We start from the raw sequence: 13,360 nt of genomic DNA on the forward strand, positions 1-13,360 counted from the left end.
GTTTGAAAGCATCAATTCTTCGGTGTTCAGCCTTCTTTATGGTTCGACTCTCACATTCATACACATTCAGCTGGAAAGACCACAGCTTTGACTGTATGGGCCTTTGTTGGCAAAGTGATGTCTCTGCTTTTTCATATGCTGTTCAGATTTGTCATAGCTTTTCTTCCAAGGAGCAAGTGTCTTAATTTCATGGCTGCTGTCACTGTTCATAGTGATTTTGGAACCCAAGAAAATAAGGTCTGTCACTGTTTCTATTTTTTCCCAACTATTTGCCATGAAGTGGTGGAACCGGATGCTGTATCTTAGTTTTTTGAATGTTAAGTTTTAAGCAAACTTTTTCACTCTCCTCTTTCACCTTCATCAAGAGGCTCTTTAGTTCCTCTTCACTTTCTGCCATTAGGGTGGTGTCATCTGCATATCTGACGTTAATGGTATTTCTCCAGGCAATCTTGATTTCAGCTTGTACTTCATCCAGCCCAGTATTTCACATGATGTATTCTGCATGTAAGTTGAATAAGCAGGGTGACAATATACTGGTGATGGTTGTACAACTCTGTAAATGTACTGGAAACCATTAACCTTTCTCTAGAGTTGACACTATTTTTCACTTTTTTGAAACTCTATCCCGTTGGCTTTCATGACACAGTTCTACCATTCCTTGACCCTGCACTCACACATTCCCTTCTCAGCTCTTTTCATCAGTTGATTTTTCCACCAGCCACAACCTATTTCTTCAACCCAGTCAATTAAACTGAGCACTCATCTCTATGATTTCTCCTTGAACATTTGCTTATCTGCATCTGAGCATCCCATAGATAAGAATTAGTTTCTCTCTTGGAGCTGGCTGTCGTCCTCCATTACAGGTATTACTGTAGCAGGAAGGGGGACCCCTCCAGGGCCCAAACGTGGGCTCTTGTCCAACAGTTGGAAGTGAATTGTCCAAGAAGACACATGAGCTGACAAAGCAAGAGATTTTATTGGGAGGGGGCACCCGGGCAGAGAGCAGTAGGGTAAGAGAACCCAGGAGAACTGGTCTGCCACATGGCTCACAGTCTTGGGTTTTATGGTGATAGGATTAGTTTCCTAGTTGTCTTTGACCAATCATTCTGACTTAGAGGCCTTCCTGGTGGCACACACATTGCTTAGCCAAGATGGATGCCAGCAGGAAGGATTTTGGGAGGTGGTCAGACATGTGGTGTCTCCTTTTGACCTTTCCCGAATTCTTCTGGTTGGTGGTGGCTTATTAGTTACGTGTTCGAGACCTCCTGTCATAAAATAACTCACGTTAAATGTTTACTATGGTGCCTGGCCAGATGGGCAGTTTCAGTCAGTGTGCTTCCCCTGACCTTACCAAGTCACTTGAGTCAGAAGTCTGGGTATGTCTGTTGCCCTCTATTTGGACTGAGTGTCATGTAGATGGATTTCTTACATCTGCCCTCATATCCATCTGTACTGCTGCTGCTTTAGTTCACTTTTAGTTTATCTTTTACTGAGACTCTAAGCTCCCTGAGGTCAGGGGCCATGTGTATTTTCTTCATCACTGTCTTAATACTTGGCACATGGTATGTTATATAAATATTTGATTGAATAAATGAACTAACAAATGAACTTGTATTTCTAGTTTTTCTCCCTCTGGTCCATTGTTTCTCCTGAGTTTTTCTTGTTGAAATATAAACCTGATACGTCTTTTGCTTATAACCATAAAATAATTTCCCACTGCTTTAGAGAATGAAATCTAAGTACATTGCACATAGGGCCCTCCCTGGTGTGGCATTTTTTTGTTTTTTCAGCTTCCTACTCTCTATACCTCTTCTCCACCCAATACCCTTTGTTCCAGCTGGGTGGGTCTCTGTCCCCTGAGCTGGCCATAATTTCACATATGCTTCTCCGTCATTGGAAACCTCTTCTTTCTTCCCCAAATACCATCACTCCTGGAGAACTCTTATGCCTTCTTAGAGTTTCTTTTCCTCTGTGAAACTTGGATGTAACTCTTTTAGAGCATTATCTTGTCTTACAATGATTTATTCAAGCATTCGTCTTGTCTGTGAAGGGCAAGGCCTGCGTCTCACTTATTTTTTGTGTTCCCATCACACACAGTGTTGTGCATGCTATTACATATGAAGTTCTCAGTAAATGCTTGATTAAATGAATGAGTTAGAAATCAGAGTAGGTTAAAGAGTCCTAATTTTTCTGGTATATGTGGCTTTTTAAAAACCTGGTTCTGGGACTTGCCTATTGGTTCAGTGGTTAGGAATCCAGATACATGGTCTGGGAAGATTCCACATGCTGCATGGCAACTAAGTCCCTGAGCCACAACTACCAAAGCCCATGCTCTCTACAACAGGAGATGTCACCTCAATGAGAAGCCTGCACAACTAGAGAGTAGCCCCACTCACTGCAACTAGGGAAAGCCTGTACGCAGCACAGAAAACCCAGTGTAGCCAAAAATAAATTTTAAAACTAAATAAATAGACATTTGGCTCTAGTGTGTTATTTTTTTTTCTTTAAACCCTGCTTCTGCTTTTATTTTTTAATTTTTTAGCCACTCTGGGCAGCATGTGGGATTTTAGTTCCCTGACCAGGGATTGAATTCCCAGCCCCTGTATTGCAAGCATGGAGTTTTGACCACTGGACCACCAGGGAAGTCCCTGGTGTGTCATCTTTGAATGATACAAAAGGAACCAGTGAGTGAGTGGATGTATTACAAGTCCGTCACCAACCACTGTAGGAAAATAGTCAAAAGTGTTGCTGATATTGAGACACATACATTTTCACTACCCTTGTATGACTCACACATAGTTTTGGACATGGCTGCGTGTCGGAATGGGCTTCCCAGGTGGCTTAGTAGTTGAGAATCCACCTGTCAAGCAGGAGATGAGTGTTTGATCCCTGTGTTGGGAAAATCCCCTGGAAAAGGAAATGGCAACCCGCTTCAGTATTCTTGCCTGGGAAATCCCATGGGCAAAGGAGCCTGGAGGGCTACAGTCCATGGGTTGGCAAAGAATCAGACATGTTGTTGTTGTTCTGGTGTCATATCTTTCTTGCTTTTTCATTTTGTTAGTGACTCAGCAACAACAACCACCTATCAGAATGGCTGTTCCAAATAATAGATTGATCAGCCTCATACTGAGCCAAACTAATAGGCAGATGAATGCATATTCTCTTGTCTGGTCACAATCAATAGGTCAGTCAGTTGACCTCATACCTTGGCTCGGCCCACTGTCACCTTGACTGTAAGTTAGGGTTACGTTTTCATCATTTGTATCTTCTTGTCTAACTACATTAGCAACTTCTGTTGATTACCATCTCCCTGCCACCATTTTAATGTTATGCTCTATAGTTACCACTTGTACAGTACAAATCACTAACACAAGTCCTACTTGCTGTGTTTTGTCTTCCAGTTTTCTTACACTTAGTCTTGCTAAGGGAGGCATCTACATTACCATACTTTTTAGTCTGGGAAGTGGCTTGAACCAGCCAAGCCTTTTTTTTTCTTTGGCTAAAAAGAAACCAAATCTCTGTATTATTGAACCAAATTGAGGTAGATGGTGATAGAAGAGTATAACAACAGCTGAAGACAAAAGGCTTCTTGCAAATAACTTGGAACTAAAGTCACAGAGTGAACAAAAGATATTTAAATTAACTATGGAACAAAGTAAGAGCTCTTCAAAAGAAACAAGGCTTCCTGCCAAGTCCCTAAAAATGCCCCCACGTCTTTTACTCATTCACTACCATTATTTCAGTTTATATGTCTAAGGTTGCTTTATTTCTTATCTCATTCTCTTCCCACCACCTAGCAGACACATAGTTGGCACTTACTGCCTATTCATTGAATGAAGTGGAATTGGACCTCAAGAGTTAGAAGCAATTCTCTGAAGAAGAAAATAAAAGAAATAATTTTAGCATTGAATAGAACCAAAAAATCTGAGTTTAAGCAAAGGAATTCAGTTTGGAAGCCATAAAAAATGTATTTACTGTAAAGCTGGATTACTTTGAAAGGGTTGTTGTTGAGTGCTGACCTGGAAAACCTGCTCAGGATTTAAGATTATAATATAAAACTAAGACCTATATGTCATTCTTTTTTATTCATTTTTTAAAAACCCCTTACCATACAGGTCTTTTTTTCCCAGAGGGAATAAGGCTTATTTTAAGGTTAAAAAAATCAGGCATGTACTTTTGGCATCTCACAGTCATAAAACATACAGATAAAATGTGTAGGAAATGAGAGCTTTTACATTTTGTATTTATTAATTGTTTTATACCTTCTCTTGCTCACCAAAAGAATTTGAGGTAGAAAATGAGATTGTAAGGTAGAGAAAATAAATTTTCTTCATCAGAGAGCTAAAAGAGAGTTTGGTCAACACACAGTAGACAAGAAGGGAGACCCTTAAAGAGATCATGTAGTATGGAAGAAATAATTGAGTAATTTTATGATTAATTTGAGGTCACAAGTACTCTTGCCTGGAAAGTCCCATGGACGGAGGAGCCTGGTAGGCTGCAGTCCATGGGGTCGCTAAGAGTCGGACATGACTGAGCGACTTCACTTTCACTTTTCACTTTCATGCATTGGAGAAGGAAATGGCAGCCCACTCCAGTATTCTTGCCTGGAGAGTCCCAGGGACGGAGGAACCTGGTGGGCTGCCGTCTATGGGGTTACACAGAGTCAGTCACGACTGAAGTGACTTAGCAGCAGCAGCAGCAGTCATTTATTTGGAGCAGGAAATGGTAATCTACTCCAGTATTCTTGCCTGGGAAAAGCTGTAACTAGAAATCAAATCACCAAATTCCCACACATGTGCTCTTAACATGTATGTAACAAATATTTGACATAATTAGTCAAGAATTTTGATGACCTGGTACTACACAGGTTCAGGAAGCATTTGTCAAGATTACCACTGACCCTCCTGTTTGCTCAGTTGTAGCCTGTATTAGGAAATCATATGCTTCCCCATATTAACGTTGATCTCCAGGAATAATGTTTTCCTATGAGCCGTGAAGATTCTTGCTAGTTAACAAAGGGCATTTTGTGAATCCCTTTCTGAATTGTTCTTTTTATTTGGAAAAAATAGCTCCTGTAGAAACTGTTTCTGTTTTGATAGTGTGGGGAGAGAGAAGGAAAGTGTTATCTTCTGGTTGATGGCTTAAGAACAGGAAGTTTTGTCTCCGGCTCCCCTCTGTAGACTTTGTCAGCTGTTTACACATAGGAGATGCCTTTCTGGTCCTGCATAACTTTAGAAACTGGCTTCTTTGAAGTTCTTGATTTGATACTTGATAAAGTGATGGAACACCGAATTGAAAAGATCCAGATCTAGAACAAAGGATGACAGCCTTTGAATAAATGGGCCGGTTAAGTTACATAATCCTCTCTGCCTTCACTTGGCATACAAAGCCCTTCCCAGGCTGACTCCAGTTTGCCTTTCTAGCTTCATTTCCTTTGCTGAAGCCTCACCAGCCTGTTTTTCTTGTCTAGTTAACCGTGTGCTCAAACATTTCTGAGCCTTGGCCTGTGTTCTTTGTGCTTGGTCTGTCTGATCCCTCTCTTCTCTGCCTGGCAACTGCTGTCTCTCCAGGCCCAGCTCCCTTCTTCTGTGAAGACACCAAGTAGCAAAGGCAAAAAGCAACATTTATCTAGCAGATGTGTGGAAAGTAAATTAAGGAAGTCTGGAGGCAGGAAGACCAGTTTAGGAAACAGTGCAATCCCATAGACCTAAGTTGTCCAGTATGGTAGCTGCTAGCCACAGCTACCATAAATTCAAATTAAATGAAAGAAGACAATTTGAAAAGGTTACATGCCGTGTGAGTCTAACTATATGGTGTTCAGGGAAAGGCAAAACTGTAGAGACAGTAAAAAGGTCAGTGTTTTCCAGGGGTTTTGGGTGGAGAGGGATGAAAAGGCAGAACACAGGATTTTTAGGGCAATACCCTGCTTGATACCATGATGATGGATACCTGTTAATATACATGTGTCTAAATCCATACAATGTATAACACCAAGAGTGGAGTGTAATGTAAACTATGAATTTGGGGTGATTATGATGTGTCAATGGTAGATGCATCAGTTTTAACAAATGTACCATTCTGGTGGGGGGGGGGGCGGCGTTGATAATAGGGGAGGCTATTGGTATGGGGACGACAGGATGAGATGGTTGGATGGCATCACTGACGCAATGGACATGAGTTTGGGTAGGCTCTGAGAGTTGGTGATGGACAGGAAAGCCTGGTGTGCTGCAGTCCATGGGGTTGCATAGAGTCAGACATGACTGAGTGACTGAAATGAACTGAATTGGTATGGGGGCAGGGAGTGTATAGGAAATCTTTGTATCTTTTCCTTAATTTTGCTGTAAACCTAAAACGATTGTTTAAAAAATAGTCCTATCTCCCAATTCATCCCAGACATAAAGCACTACCATGTGTAAAATAAATAGCTCCCTGTATAGCTTAGGGAGCTCAGCTTGGTGTTCTGCGATGACCTAGATGGGTGGGGTGGAGTGGGAGGGAGGTCCAAGTGGGAGTTATATGTTTGTATACACAGAGCTGATTCACTTCATTGTACAACAGAAACTAACACAACAGTTTCAGTTCAGTCCTTCAGTCGTGTCTGACTCTTCGAGACCCCATGGACTGCAGCACTGCAGGCTTCCCTGTACATATTTTCTTTCCTGCCTCAGGTCTTTTTCTTGCTTCTCCCTCGGGATTATTCTTTCCCAGCTCCTGCATGAGTAGTTCTTCAGCTTCAGAGTCTCAGCTCTAAATGTTACTTCTTTGTCCACTCTGTGGCTCCCAGCTACCCACTCCAGTTTTCTTGCCTGGAGAATTCCATGGACAGAGGAACCCGGTAGGCTGTAGTCCACGGGGTCTCACAAAGCTGGACACAGCTGAGCTACTAACACTTTCACTTTACACTTTCTTTCACTTTTCACTCCAACCACATACTCTTTATAGCATCATCTTTACTAATACCTGGCATGATTTGTTGTTGTTGTTGTTTTTTTATATCTTTACTTGTATACTATCTCGGTCTACTCCCACTAGGATATAATTTCCATGAGGGCAGGAAACTTTGTTTTTACTTCTGCTCTGTGTAAAGTACCTAGACAGTGACTGCACATGCAGTTGCATTCAGTAAATGTTAATAATGTTGAATAACTGAATACTTTCTAAAGGAGATTTAAGAGGAACTCCCCCAGTTCGCTCACTCTTTCTCTGCGCTTGTCTCTCTCTAGCTTTCTATCTCTATGTGTACACATGGTGTGTAAGATAAAAGGGATTGCCATTTATCTAAGTGTGAGTATCTTTCTAAGCCCTTTATGCTTAGAATGAACTAGTGACTTTTTTGCTGAACTTCATCTTTTCCTTCATGAAGTCATGGCCTACAGCTTTTTGAATGGCAAAGTTTTGTTGGAAACTATAGTGAACAATACATCTGGAAATATTCTGTCATGTTTTGATCTGAGAAACTCTAAAGAACTAGCTGCTGCTCTGAAAGGCTTTTATTATGATACAGACTGTCTATTGTCTACAAAAGCACTGGCTATTACACAGTGGTATATGTGTCTTACTTTTTCTGAGCTATTAACTTGAGAGAAAAAAAACTTGTATTCATTAATTCATGCCTGGCTGGTAATTCTTGAGAATTACTTATTGTATTATTTATTTTAGCTGCCTTACTGTGCATTTGGGATTTTTTTAAACTAGTTTTTCTTTAAACTCAATAAAAAGTTAAATAAATAATAGGATTGAGAAAATTTCCACTCTGGGTTTTAAAAATTTCATAAATTTCTGCACTGATATCTGGTTCATATTTGTGATTTAACATTCCTAAATAGTTTTATATTGATAAAAGGGTAAATTTCACTACCCCTTATATCAAAGTTTGCTTCTTCTATATTACTTTGTAATATGATATAGTTAAAGAAAAATTGACATCCAAGCCCTACATAGGAATGATTTTGAAGAAAGGGTAAGTATACATACCATCTGTAGTATAGTAAATACATGTACAGATGCACACAATCTGGTTAATGTGACAGTATTTTAAATTTAAAAAGATTTTTTAACCATTACTTTTTAGAAAGATTTTGGTATAAAATGACAAATAATTACTAAAATCATTTGATAGGAAATAATTGCACCTAAGTAACCCAGAGTAATATGTTAATATTACTTTTTAAAAGATAAAAATTAAAAAAAAAGATAAAAATTTTATATTCACATTTCAGAAAATTAGAAGACAGAGCATACAGATACAGATTCACTCAAATTTTTCAAGCATTAATAAACACATTTTGTTTTATATTCTTTCAGGGTTTTGGCCTTATACATAATGATTTTGGGGTTTGTTTTAATCATAGTGTACTTATTATTTTTATTTGTCCTTTTGAATGAATTATAACATCATAAACATTTTCCCATAGTGCTATGTCTTTATAACCATTGTTTTAATGGCTGCATAGTACTAAGTCTAAAGATAAATCTTAATTTAATTACATGTTCCTCATTGTTGGATAAGTTTTTTAAAAATGTTTTTGCTTTTTTAACTAGCATGGAAGTGAATATTTATTTATTTATTTTTTAAATTTTTAAAAAAATATTTTTTAAAATATTGTGATTACCACACTTGGTATTATTGCTTATCGGGTATATTCTCATAAATGGAATTCTTAGATAGGACAGTTTCATTTCTTAACACATATTAGCAAATGCTTTTCCAAAGAGAATGTACCAGTTTACATTGCCACCAGCAGGGGGTAAAACTGTCTGTTCCATTAAAGCATGTAGCATTATATATGTTTTCAAGTTGCTCTATGACTGTGTGGATCACAACAAACTGTGGAAAATTCTTCAAGAGGTGGGAATACCAGACCACCTGACCTGCCTCCTGAGAAATCTGTATGCAGGTCAAGAAACAACAGTTAGAACTGGATGTGGAACAACAGACTGGTTCCAAATCTGGCAAGGAATACATCAAAGCTGTATATTGTCACCCTGCTTATTTAACTTATATGCAGAGTACCTCATGTGAAATGCTAGGCTGGATGAAGCACAAGCTGGAATCAAGATTGCTGGGAGAAATATCAATAACATCCGATATGCAGATGACACCACCCTTGTGGCAGAAAGCCTTTTGATGAAAGAGCCTTTTAATAAAAGTGAAAGAGAAGAGTGAAAAGTTGACTTAAAGCTCAACATTCAAAAAATGAAGATCATTGCATCCAGTCCCATTGTTTCATGGCAAATAGATGGGGAAACAATGGAAACAGTGACAGACTTCATTTTCTTGGGCTCCAAAATCACTGCAGATGGTGACTGCAGCCATGAAATCAAAAGATGCTTGCTCCTTGGAAGGAAAGCTATGACCAACCTAGACAGCATATTAAAATGCAGGGGCATTACTTTACCAAGAAAGGTTCCTATAGTCAAAGCTATGGTTTTTCCAGTAGTCATGTACGGGTGTGAGAGTTGGACTGTGAAGAAAGCTGAGCACCAAAGAATTGAGGCTTTTGAACTGCAATGTTGGAGAAGACTCTTGAGAGTACCCTGGATTGCAAGGAGATCAAACCAATCAATCCCAAATGTTCATTGGAAGGACTGATCCTGAAGCTGAAACTCCAATACTTTGGCCCCCTGATGGGAAGAATTGACTCCTTGAGAAAGACCCTGATGCTGGGGAAGATTGAAGGTGGGAGGAGAAGGGGATGACAGAGGATGAGATGGTTGGATGACATCACCGACTCGATGGACATGAGTTTGAGTAAGCTCTGGGAGTTGGTGATATACAGGGAAGCCTGGCCTGCTGCAGTCCCGGGCTCACAAAGAGTTGGACACTACTGAGCAACTGAACTGATGATTAGGGAAAACATCATGTTGATTACTAGTTAAGCTGTGTATTTTCATATATTTGGCTCTAGTTTCAGAGTTCTAATTACTTCACATATTTTCCCAGTTCCAGTAATGTCAATTATTTTTTGAACAGACATTTTAACCCACCTAACTGGATTCATGTACTTCGTGTAGTCCTTCAGAGATGTGGCAGTTTATGATTAAGCATAAATAAATAAACACATACATATTCTCAATGATGAATTTCTTTTTTTCCCTCACTGTGCTCAATGATGCCTTCAAATTAATTACTCTAGAGAAGGGGTTATACTTTTATGTTTGCACTCCATGTTTTTATCCAAGTGTATTATGAAATGAAATATAGGAGCAATCCTGATAATTTAAAAAAAAAAACTAGAAATTTTCTTCAAATCTAGAAGCTTAAATGATAGATTATTTGTGATTTTTTCCCATATGTTTAAGTAATAGTTTTAAAAGTCTGAGAATTTATAGTTGAATTGTGAATCTTTTTTCCCTGTAGGTTGGAAAAGAGACTGTTCAAACCACTGAGGATCAGATTTTGAAGAGAGATATGCCACCAGCATTTATTAAGTAAGTAATTAAACATTCTTCTATTGCTAAGCAGAATAGTCTTTTTGTTAGGAAAGGAAAAATAGTGATTGTAGCAGGAAATTTTAAAATATAAAGCTCTGTTTACAGTTGAAATTTCAGTTTTTCATTTTTCAACACTCAAGTTTTCTACTGTTGATTTTATTAATTGGTGTTAAATATTTTTGACATAATTTTTAACCAAACTATGATTTCTGAATTTTGTTTTTCAGAGTGGAAATTATTTAGAAACATTCTGATCTTAGCATGCATGAGTCTGGATTATGTACTAAATACTTTTGCTCAGAAATAACAGTAGATACAAACTTAAAAAAAATATTGTAACATATTTCAGTAGCATTTTAAATTTAAATTTTTAAACATTTTGACCTACCCTATCTAAAGTAAGCAGAGTTACTAACTTTTGATTAGTTAAAGCTTCTTTATGACAGTCAAGTCCTAAGTAAAAGTAAAGGTTGATGCATAAGACAAAATGACTCTACAAGTCATTAAGAATAAGATGACTATTCAGTTAAAGAATAAAAGAGGCAAAGAATTTGAATAGGCAATTCAAACGAGAGGAAATCCAAATAGCCAGTAAACCTATGAGAAAGTGCTGTATGTCATTAGTCACCAGAAAAGTACAAATTGTTCTATTATAAGCTCCTAAATTAAGAAGTCTGATGTTGTCAGTTGTTGGTGTGGATGTGGAGTAACTAGAACACCTGTATGCTGCTGTTGGGAATGTAAATTGGTACAACCACTTTGAGAAACAATGTGTTATTAGTAAAGCAGAAGATAGGCAATTTCACTGCCTCCCAGTATGTTCCCTAAAGAAACTTATACCCTTGTACACTAGGATCTATATACAAGAATACTGATATCAACACTGTTCGTGATATCTTGTCTATCTACATTGGAATGGATAAAAACAATCATGGTATAGTCATCAGTTGAATATTAGTAGTAAAAAGGAGTGAGAATATCTCATTTTAAAGTGGTCAATTTTATGAATTAAAAGAAAGAATGAATCTCAAAAATAATTAGGGAAGTGAATGATAGAGATATAGATATATAGGTGGTTGTTGTTGTTCAGTCGCTAAGTCCTGTCCAACTTTTGGTGACCTCATGGACTGCAGCATGCCAGGCTTCCCTGTCCTTCATATCTTCCAGAGTTTGCTCAAATTCATGTCCATTGAGTTGGTGATGCTATCTAACCACCTCAACATATGTTGTATAGTCCATTTATTTAAAGTTCAAAACCATGTAGAAATAAATTGTGTTGTTTAAGGATGCCTGTAAGGTAAAAAGATAAAGGTGAACAAAGAAATAACACAGAAGTCTGAGTAGTAGTGTTTCGAGGATGAAAAAGGAGGGCTATATCAGGGAGAGGAATGCAGGGGCTTCTAAAGTGTTAATAATGTTCTATTTCTTGATTTAACTGTTCAGTTACCTGAGTGGTTATTTTGTAATTATACATAGGCTTTTGAAATTTTCTGTATCTATATGATGTATCACAATTCAAAATAAAGCAAAAAGTATTCCTTTATTTTTATCTTCCTTATGTTCTATTATTTTCATTGAGCAGATGCAAAATTTCACCCATATTGGTGCCTTATTTCTGACTTACTTGAGTGGGTGCTTCTGCAGAACTATGTTTTTGTTAATTCTGCAGAGTGTTCATGTGTTAGGAAGTAAGGTACCAGAAGCATCTGTTTTTTGCAGTCTGTTTTGTGGGAGTATCTTTTCAAACTTGCCTTCCTTGAGCTTGGTGGCCTCCTAGGTTTCTTCCAGGTCTAACCAGTATGAGCCTACTTTTTGTGCCATTTCATCATCATGGTAGTAATTAAGAGTCCAATGGTGGCAGTTAAATGTATTATAATTAAACTTGCGTTTACTTTATAATAAAAACACAACTCTAGCTTACACGCATTTATCCCTCACCCCCAGAAGGTACAGAACATGGTGAGATAGTGTATAGGGAGATTCAATATCTGATAAGTTGGACTTGATGAACCTATAAAAAGTTCCTTTCAACCCTTCACATTCAAGTCTATGAATATCATTTGATTGGTAAATGAATTTCTTCAGGAAACTGATTTCTGCTTGTTCCCAGAAGTCAGTCTGTAAAGAATCTGCCTGCAGTGTAGGAGACCCAGGTTCAATCCCTGGGTCGGGAAGATCCCCTGGAGAAGGAAATGGCAATCCACTCCAGTATCTTTGCTTGGAAAATCCGATGGACAGGGGATCCTGGTGGGCTGCAGTCCACCGGGTTGCAAAGAGTTGGGCACGACTGAGCAACTAACAGTTCACACTTCACTTCCAGAGATAAACTTTTGAAATATGCTGTGTGCTATCTCACAGGCTTCCTTGGGGACTTAGAAAAATTAAGGAGTACCCTAGTTGTGATGACATTCTCAAAAGAGTGGGTAACTTTAAAACAAAACAAAACTTCATTAATCACCCTTGGTGGTAACTAGGTCCCCAGCCCCTTACTCTGGTAATGGAAAATTTAAAGAGTTAAGGATTTATCCTATCTTTTCAGAGCTTCCTCAAAAAATTGAAAATAGAACTATCACATTATCCAGCAATTCAACTTCTGGGTATTTATGTTAAGGAAACAAAATTACTCATCTTGAAAATCTGTCTGCACCCCATGTGCATTGCAGCACTGTTTACAATAGTCAAGATATGGAAACAATCTAGGTGTTCATCAATGGGTGAATTGATAGAGAAGATGTGAGATATATATTATTCAGCCATAGAAAAGAAGAAAAGTCTGCTGTTTGTAACAACATGGATGGACCCTGAAGGCTTATGCTAAGTGAAATAAGTCAAAGAAAGGCAAATATTGTATGATTTATATGTGGAATATTTTGAAAAATGAATTCGTAGGTATAGAGAACAGATGGGTGGTTGTCAGAGGTGGGGA

At 38.1% G+C, this 13,360-nt stretch overlaps 1 protein-coding gene across 2 annotated transcripts in view; it reads left to right on the forward strand.

Moving 5' to 3' along the window:
• The window catches only part of VCL (vinculin), a 104,929-nt gene that overhangs the window by 27,258 nt on the left and 64,311 nt on the right, over positions 1–13,360 (forward strand). For both annotated transcript variants that reach the window (XM_061161875.1, XM_061161876.1), the window contains exon 2: positions 10,361–10,431. In XM_061161875.1, coding sequence (XP_061017858.1) covers positions 10,361–10,431 — 71 coding nt within the window. The remainder of the gene's footprint in view (positions 1–10,360; positions 10,432–13,360) is intronic.

This window comes from Dama dama, chromosome 15 (genome assembly GCF_033118175.1).
Source record: "Dama dama isolate Ldn47 chromosome 15, ASM3311817v1, whole genome shotgun sequence".
Classification (NCBI taxonomy): domain Eukaryota; kingdom Metazoa; phylum Chordata; class Mammalia; order Artiodactyla; family Cervidae; genus Dama; species Dama dama.